Source organism: Electrona antarctica, assembly GCF_951216825.1.
Source record: "Electrona antarctica genome assembly, chromosome: 5".
In the NCBI taxonomy this organism is placed as follows: Eukaryota; Metazoa; Chordata; class Actinopteri; order Myctophiformes; family Myctophidae; genus Electrona; species Electrona antarctica.
The window spans coordinates 54763951-54773891 of NC_136810.1; the positions used below are offsets into that span (position 1 = coordinate 54763951).

Genomic DNA, 9941 nt, shown 5'->3' on the forward strand with positions numbered 1-9941 from the left:
TGCTAAGGCTATGTATTATTTATTATTTGAAATTTCACTAGAGGATACTCCCTTGAGTTGCAGCAACTCGTTTTCAAGGGGGTCCTCAGGGCACAACATACAACATACAACAAAACAATAAAGACATACACAAAGGCTCTTCCCCATCACAAACCCACTACATCAGTATACTCGTAACCAGAGTTTCATTGATAAAATAAAATATAATGAATTGCATTTTTAAAGCGCTTTTACAAGTGCTCAAAGCGCTTTACAATGGTTCATTCATTCATACATTGGGAGGTGAAGCGGCGAACAGTCGACGCCAGCGTCCTCACTTCCCACATTCACACACCAATGGTGGCGAGCTCACACCGACCGACTCATTGGAGGCAATGCAGTGTCTTGCCCAAGGACACTTCGACACGTGGACAGGAGGAGCCGGGATTCGAACCGCCGACCCAGGGATCATTGGACGACCTGCTCTACCTCCTGAGCCACAGCCATATACAACATTAATGCAAGAAATGAGGCATTCAATGCAAATAAACAAGTATGATGCCAATAGGATAGTCTCAGGACAACACAAAAGAGCAATCAAAAACAAGAACAGCTAGATGTAAGCCCTAATAACCGGTGATAGAGACATCTTGTCTTACACAAATAAAGTACAACTGTTTTACAGGCCGTCGGTGAAGACTATGTGTGGTTTGAGCAAGGAGAGGATGGGGTCTGTGGGGGCTCCAGCAAGACAGTACACTTCTTCCACCATAAGACCCCTGGCTCGCAGGGTCCTCAGTGCCCTGGCACACACGTCTCTGGAGCCCCACTCTGTTAGCAAAGTGGTGCTGATAGGGCTGTCTTGCAAAGCAAACTTCTTCCTCATCTCGCCAATTAGTGCGGCAAACCTCATAATGGAGTCCTGGTGAGGAAGAGAGGGGATAGAGGGTTTGTTAACTGGCGGTATAGAGGCATGAGGAATATGCCACATATGCCATGACGGCTTGATATGAAACTACTGTACATTTGTATTAACCCATTTAGGCCTGAAAAAAAAATTCTTCTAAATCCTGACAGTTTTCTGAAATACCTATGTTTCTAGGCCTATATCACTTAATATTTCATGTCAAGGACCCCAAAAAGGATCTGTAATTGGCCTCTGACCCTCATCTGAAAATATGTTGTTCCAGGGACCTCCCCAGAAGCAAAGATTTTAGTTCAAAACGTTTGTTCTGAAAAAATATTCCAAATTTGAGGCACATTTTCACGATTTTTCAAAAATAGCAGACCTACAAGCTCGTAGCGCGCCACTCGGTGGCGTGCTATGGGCTTGTAGATCTGCTATTTTTCAATAGCTAAATTATAACAATGTTTAAAACACCAAAAGGGGTTCCCGCCCAAAATGGGTTAATGAAGTCATTAATTATCTTATGGCACCAGTGTTTCCCCTATATGCATTATTGTGTGGAGGCGGGCCACCACAAAATCATGACCAGCCACCACAGTATGATGTTTTTGTAGGCGGCGGTGGCTCAGGGGTAGAGTGGCTGGATGGTAACCGCAAGGTTGCCAGTTCGAACCCAGGCTCCCCCAGAGTTAGTGTCGAAGTGTCCTTGAGCAAGACACTGAACCCCTAATTGCTCCTGATGTGCTGGTTGGTGCCTTGCATGGTTTCCGCTGCCATCGGTGTATGAATGTGTGTGTGAATGTAATGTACAATCTATGTAAAGCGCTATATAAATGCACCATTTAGGCGGCCGAGAATAGGGCAAAAAAAAAAGTGTGAATGCGCGAAAGCTCCCACCCACACTATCCGCTTCTGGCTATAGGGGAAACACTGGGCACACATAATGATCACATTCAACCAGCCAAATATTGGTCAATCTGAACTTTAATAGTATAAATAATTTTGATATAATACATAGGAAGTGGTGTAAAGTAACTAAGTACATTTACTGTACATAAGTACAATGTTGAGGTGTTTGTACTTTACTTGAGTATTTCTAATTTCCATTAATTTTACTTCTACTCCACTACATTTCAGGTCCAAAATTTGTACTTTTACTCCACTACATTTATTTGAACAGTTTAGTTACTAGTTTCATTGTAGATTTTGATTGTTACATTTATTAACCACTTCAGCTCTATGTATACTGTACATCTACTAGCTCTACAAGCTTGTGGATCTGCTATTTTTAAAAGGTTTTCATACATTTGAAAACTTGAAATGGAACATTCTGCACAATGAGTACTTTTGCTTTTCGGACTTTTACTCAACATTTAGAATTCCGGACTTTTACTTGTAACAGAGTGGTTCTACTTTGCAGTATTGCTAAGGCCTCACTCACACCTTTCGATCTAGCATACAACATTGATGCATGCTAGATGTAAGCAAGATGTAAGTGTCATGGCCGCCCCAATGCATTTCCAATGGAAGTCACATGGTTTGATACAACATTTTGGACTACAAGCTGTTGTATGGCTTTCGGCTTTGTTTCGACTGCCCCCCTCCCCCTCATACAACACAAATGTTGTGTCCAACCATGTGACTCCAATTGGAAATGCATTGCGAGCTTGCATCAGCTATAAATCTCATACAACAAGCATACATCAATCTGTTGCGACCGTGTGAGTCGCCCCTAAGACAGCCAGCAATGGGTAGAACGCTCCCCCCCAAAAAAAAATGTAGTTTCTGTGACACATCTAGAGGCCGCAATCTGCATTCGAAGATGTTCCTAGAAGCTTTGTCATTGGTCGAAAAAAACCCGGTCGCAGTGACTAACCAATCAGGAAGCAGACAGCTATATGTGTCACAGAGACTACATTTATTTTGGGAGCATTCTACCCATTGCTGGCTGTCTGAATACAAAAAAAGAAAGGTCATTAAAATTTTGACATATTGCTTATAGCAGCTTTAACCCATTTTGGGCGGGAACCCCTTTTGGTGTTAGCATTATGTTATGCTTTAGCTATTGAAAAATAGCAGATCTACAAGCTCTACAAGCTCTACAAGCTCATAGCGCGCCACTCGGTGGCGCGCTATGAGCTTGTAGGTCTGCTTGTAGGTCTGCTATTTTTGAAAACTCGTGAAAATGTGGTGCAAATCTTTGAATATATATTCTTTCAGAGCGAACGTTTTTTTTATTTCGACGTCAGGTCAAAACGGGTTAAGTAAAACATTTGAGTACTTTTTTAGGACAACTATACTGTACCCACCCTGGCAGCTTTGACGTCATGGAGCGTCGCCTCGCTGAAGCCTTGTTCCGAGTCTCCCTCTGAGAAACCAACAGCGTCTCCCGAGAGCAGCACTTTCAGCTGGTCCGAGGAGTGGTCCGCCGTGTGCTGGTACACCAACGCAGAAACCATGCCTGTCCAACCAGACAAAATGGAGCCTTAGGTTTAATATATAATAATAATGAATTGCATTTTTATAGCGCTTTTCCAAGTGCTCAAAGCGCTTCACAATGGTTCATTCATACATACATATACACTCGAGCAGTGATCTTCAAGCTAACAATGCGTGGGTTAGCTGAAGATTGTTTCATTCGGTAAGTGCAGTCAGACAACTCCTAGAATGAATTTAGAATATCAAGAGGTAGAGCAGGTCGTCCAATGATCCATGGGTCGGCGGTTCGAATCCTGGCTCCTCCTGTCTACATGTCGAAGTGTCCTTGGGCAAGACACTGAACCCCAAATTGCTCCAGATGTGCTGGTTGGTACCTTGCATGGCTTCCGCCGCAATCGGTGTATGAATGTGTGTGTGAATGGGTGAATGTAATGCACAATCTATGTAAAGCGCCTTGGATAAAGGCACCATTTACCATTTATATTTTATTGAGCATAAATGCATTAAATGGTAAATGGTGCATTTATATAGCACCTTGGGCTTTACATAGATTGTGCATTAAAATGCACACATTCACGCACATTCATACACCGATGGCAGAGGAAACCATGCAAGGCACCAACCTGCACAGCTGGAGTAATTAGGGGTTCAATGTCTTGCTCAAGGACACTTCGACACCAACTCTGGGTGAGCCCGGGTTCGAACTGGGAACCTTGCGGTTCCCATCCGGCCCAATGAACCACTGCCGCCCCCCCCGAGCATAGATACGGTACATGAAGCATACTTTGGCGTCAGGGCTTCAACTATATTCCATATTCCTGTAGTATGAACATTTTAGTTATATAGCCCAATGGAATTACATTACATTTGCTGGGGAGGCGGTGGGATTTGCAAAACTTCATGAGCAGCAGGTTAGCAAGCGAGGCAGGGAGGCAGCAGCGACGCACATCAGCACAGCAGGAGACTCCCGTCAAAAGAAATTAATTTGACACCCTTACAATTCAAACTATTTGATAAACTTTCAGCCCGGAAATGCATTCTGATAAATTGGATTAAGGATAAGCCCCCCATCTATACAAATGTGGTATAGAGATATCTTCGGTGTGCTACCCCATGAAAGACTCTGTGCAATGCAGAGAGGAAACGACGCTTCCTTTCAGGGGGTGTGGTCCCCTTTATTAGACTATTTTCCTACTGAAATTTCTCGGATCCTTCTAAAGGCCCAATGCCCCATTGATTGGACAGACCTAGGATAGAAAAAAAAGACAAAACCAAAAACTGTATGTCTACATGTGAATGGGCTCGTGCATGTGCAATACTGTGGCTGTCTTGGTTTGCTTTCCTTTTTTGCTTGTTTTTCTTTCTGTTTTGCTTCTTATGGTATGGTGTGGATGATGGCACATAGATGAACTGGAGGAACCCCCCAACCCCGTCCCCCGTCCCTGTCCCAATGTTTGTTTTGTCTGCCTGTAAAGTATGTCTTTTGTAAAGTAAGTAACTGGTACGTGAACATTTTTAAAAACCAATACAAATATTAAAACGGCACCGCAGGAGAGAGAAGCCAGGAATGAGCAGGTAGGCAGAGACGATTAAATAGCCGCTCTGATCAGGCAAAGAGTGCATGTGACTAGTCACCTGATCAGGTAGGCGCGCTCTCTTGAGTTGCCTGCCTGAACTAAGGGCCGATTCATACTCCTATTTTACCGCTGTTTCGGCGCTGTAGTGCCGAAATGATTTCGGCTCGTCAGAAATTTTCAGTAGCACCGAAGAGCCGACTTTAGGACGGTACCCGCCCCCCCGAACCTCAAATGACGTCACATTGTAGGCTCTACAGAGCCGAACCGACTTTTATTCGGCTCTAAAATAGGAGTATGAATCGCGCCTAAGGCTGCGCATCAACACCGTCCTACTAGAGAGTATACATTAGGATTTATACTTCACCCCCCAAATGATCACTTTGTTAAAACATTTACTCATCCTGCGTTGCCTCGAATACATCCCGATGAATAAGCCAATGGCAGGTCAGTATTCAATTCAGGGCCCAGGTGTGAGGATACAGCAATGTTTAATTTCGCATCATTTTAGAAACATGTGTAGGACATGCTGATTATGTGGCAGGATATCTGACTGCTGACTAATAGCCGACTGCTGACTAGCGGCCCTCAAAAAAAAAATCAGACCTGTCTGAAGTGAGTGGTGCAACAGCACCCCCTGTTGGTAGCCAGGACACAGACAGACAGACAGACAGACAGACATAGCCGATCTACAAGCTCGCAACTGCTGCGACGTGTTCTCACATGTCTCCCCTCCCTCCATTGGCTCCCGGTCGCTTCCCGCACAGAATACAAAACTCTGATGCTGGCATTCAAAGCAACCAAAAGGTATGGCTCCCCCATATCTTGCAAGTATGATCGAACCCTACAAACCCTCCCGCGCACTCAGATCAGCCAACGCAGGGAAGCTGGAAGTACCCTCACTAAAACGCCGGGACAACGCTCCACACGTCCCAAACTCTTCTCCCTTCTGGCTCCAAAACTATGGAATGCACTTCCCATTACAATGACAACTGCAGCTTCACTCCCAATGTTCCGCCATAGTCTGAAAACCCACCTATTCAGACTCCATCATGGCCCGTAGCACTTATAGCCCATTAGATTAGATGTATAGTTTCATTATATATATATATTCCACTGTTACGTTCTTAGCTTACGCATGTTTCATGCATGTGATGTATTGCCATGCTTTTGTTCTTGCTTAATGTAAATCGCTGTGGATTAAGAGCGTCTGCTAAATGCCTAAATTGTAAATTGTAAGAAGATGTACTACTGGTAGGAAGTAGAGGAGAGACAATAACAAATTTCCTATTCATATAAGACTGCAGCTGTTCACCTATTGACACTCAATCGCATGTCATCACATGGATGGTTGATAGTAAGTCTATTCAGGTAAATAGAGGGTTGAGTGTGAAATACATTCTACGTGGATCTTTTACTCAGCTAAGCACCTCCATTCCTTGGCATATTTCATTTTTGATGCAGTAATAATGGCTATATTAAGCCCGATACATTTCCAATCATTTGTTGCATATTTTACCCCACTGCAATCCATCTGCCATATGGACATTATCCAAAACTCTAAATCAGATGTGGCAGTTTAGAGTGCCGACTAATGTAAGACAATAATACAGCCTTGAAATTTGCAAAGTTGCCGAATAATGACCAATAATTTATAATAATGACACACGTTATGCGATGCCCAGTCGATTGCAGTGAAGAATGACACCTTCCAGACAATAACAGCATGCAAATTTCGTCCTCGAAATTTTGAGGACACAACATCTAAAATGATTAGTTATAGATTGCCTGCCTGTTAACTTCTGTAGAGGTAGCCCTAAACATCATTAGTATGCTTGAAGTCACAGTCGTTTTCAAAAGGGACGTCTTTATTCCCGTTTCCCTCGGGATCAATACAAGTTCCTATCCATGCATTCCACTGCAGTGGAAACACAAATGATAACCTTTCACACACTGCTCTGTCACAGAATGGAGCGGCATGGGCTGATTTGGGCTCATATTAAAGCAGACCAAATTGTAGAAAAGAGCTTTGAGAGCTTAAAGTATTCACTAAATGTAATGAGGGAAACGGAGGTTAAGCCATTTTGGACTGAGGTCGATTAAAAAAAAGGCGTCTAAATCCTAACACTTCTGAAAAACCCATGTGTTCAACCTTTTTCATGTCAAGGACTCCCAGAATTATCTCTATTGGGCCACGGACCCCCCATCTCAAAATATGTAGTTCCAGGGACCCCCCCAGAAGCAAATGTTTGTTAAAAATGTTCGCTCTGAAATATATATTCAATGATTTGCGCCACATTTTAATGATTTTTCAAAAATAGCAGACTTACAAGCTCGTAGCGCGCCACTCGGTGGCGCGCTATGAGCTTGTAAATCTGCTATTTTTCAATAGCTAAATCATAACATAATGTTTAAAACACCAAAAGGGGTTCCCGCCAAAAATGGGTTAAATCCCACAGCTCAGAGATCAATCACTATTCACTACTAATAACAAAGTACTCAAGTGAGCTTGTAGTTCTGCCATTTTCGCTATATTTGAAAGCAGTTAATTCACATGGAATAAAGCAAAAATAAAATCTCATGACTGAAAGTGTAATGTATTATCATTATCATATTGCTGCTGTTCCACACACAGAAATCACAGAGCGAGGCTTTAACCATCGCTTTTGACATTTTCTGAGACCATTCATGTTTATGGAAGATGCTTCTAAACATGTATTCTATTGCTAGTTTGACCAATTCAAATACTCGCTATACTAACAAATAAGCAAAATCACACCCGTGTGAACTGAGTGGTGCAACTCTCCTCTCCCCCTGCCTCTCTCTCTCTCTCTGTGTAATTAGCAGGCAACAGTGCAACACTATCTCTCTCTCTCTGTTTCTGGCACAACAGCGCCACTTTTGCCCCTACTGGTACTCCCATAGGGACTATGCTGTTCCTTGAAGTGGTTCAAAAATAGCCTCACAACACACGCGGCAGCATTGTGAGCCATTTCCATTGCGGCAAAAGAAGACAGCATGTCTTCTATCTATGGAATCCAAATGACTGAAATCGGTCGTGGCGACTGAGAACTTTAATCCATGAATTCATAATGCACTAATTAACTTCATAAATGTAGGAGTCAAAAGTACAATATGTCTTTGAAATGTAGTATCCAAAAAATAAACACACAAAATACAGACACTGAAAACACGTACAGTACTTGGGTAAACATACTTTGGTACTGTCCTCCACTGATGAATTTCATTTCATTATGGATAAATACCACATGCATACACACCTCTTTGTAATGCCGTCGACACATCCGCTGTGTCTGTCGACAGGAACAGGTCGACCCTATTTGATAGCAGAGTGTCCATGGTGTCCTCTCTGCTGCAGAAACAAAATCTGCCAATCTCAAGACCTGTGAGTGAGAGATCGTGTTGGACACATGCATTGAGCTCAGCCAAAATGGTAGCCCCTTTCGGGACCCTCGGTTACCGTTTCTGAATTTTGGACATCAGTACCCCAGGGTCCCTCAGTACCTATTTCACTCTCCATGGGAGACAGATGTACATACCCTCCGTTCACGCCGTGCTGCACTCCGCTTGAGTGTTGGTGAGATGTTTCAAAGATGCATAAAGCGGCTATAGGAGACGGAAACGTGGGAGAAATCGCATTAAGCGCCGATGCCGTTAAGTATACTTACTTTTTTTTAAAAAGTGCTCTGAAATTCTCTCTTCCTCACTTCCTTATTGACTTCCCATTGTACCGCCTCCCGCACCGAGACTGGCTAGCTGCGCGTCCTTGTTACTGCCTCTGATTGGCCGACCGCGTACATGCAGGATGTTTATAATGCTGTTGTGTCGTGGGAGGCGGGACATGGGAACTACGGCATCGGCGCTTAATGCGATTTCTCCCACGTTTCCGTTGTCTCCTATAGCCGCTTTATGCATCTTTGAAACATCTCACCAACACTCAAGCGGAGGGCAGCACGGCGTGAACGGAGGGTATGTACATCTGTCTCCCATGGAGAGTGGAATAAGTACTGAGGGACCCTGGGGTACCGACATCCAAAATTCAGAAACGGTAACAGAGGGTGCCGAAAGGGGCTACCAAAATGGTAACTTTATAATCCAGCATTCAGCCATTCTTCTTTGACGAGTAAATGTACAGTACGCTAAAAGTTCTTTATACAACTGACTGCCTGGTCTGAACTCTGGCCTACCATAATGCTTGGTGCTGGCAATGATCCGTGATTGATTCTCCTCACTGTCACTGGAAAGCATGATGACATCAAACAGCTGTGTTTCCTGAGGATTCTTGTCCAATAGTTTCTTATTTACATTCTGTATTGCCTTAGGAAAGAAAGTAATATGAATTCACCCTTGCTCAGTCTAGTGTATATAGTGGTGTCGAAATCACATAGGCTAAATTATAATAAATGCATGCTTATCAAATGCAATGCAAACTCTCAGATTAAACTGAAAATATAACATGTAGGCTATGGGCTATCGTCTACATTCATCAATCACACTGCAATGCATAGATTACTTTGGTTTAAGATGATGTATTCACTGTAAAGGTGGCAAAACAGGTTCTGAAACAGAAAAACAGGCTCACTTGAATGAGAGGGAAGGCAGCACCCCTTCCAAAAGGTTCACTGCTGCTCTGAATATCTTGGTTTGACCAGACTGCGTGTGTAGTCACTGCAATAACCACAGCATTATCCGCATCTCTCTAGAAGAGAAAGGTTTGTTAGACAGGTGATCGTGTGTGTTGTGTTATCGTCCTAGGCAGGACAGTTGAATTTGGCTCAATCTTACCTGGTCTACATCGGTATTTCGCACCATTGAAACCATGTTCATATTGCAGTCAGGAAGTCAGCTGCTCAAAATAACCGATAAAAAAAACAATACGATTAGAGGCTGACCTGAACTTTATCAAAATACATGATCTGTGCTTTGCTTAAAGGCATCGCAATTCGCTATATGATTATAACTGTCTGACTAACAAAGTAAGAAACTATTCATAATTCATTTATTTCTAGCCGAGCTCCTCC

General features: G+C 43.2%; 1 protein-coding gene across 1 annotated transcript; it reads right to left on the reverse strand.

The window, feature by feature from the left end:
* On the reverse strand, positions 1 to 9941 carry LOC306923676 (cytosolic 5'-nucleotidase 1A). The gene is made up of 6 exons (XM_079501908.1): positions 9706 to 9941; positions 9503 to 9619; positions 9108 to 9237; positions 8181 to 8303; positions 3196 to 3347; positions 1 to 901 (listed from the first exon to the last, which is right to left on the reverse strand). The coding sequence occupies exons 1-6, from the start codon at positions 9745 to 9747 to the stop codon at positions 659 to 661; spliced, it is 807 nt and encodes a 268-aa protein (XP_079358034.1). The 5' UTR covers positions 9748 to 9941; the 3' UTR covers positions 1 to 658.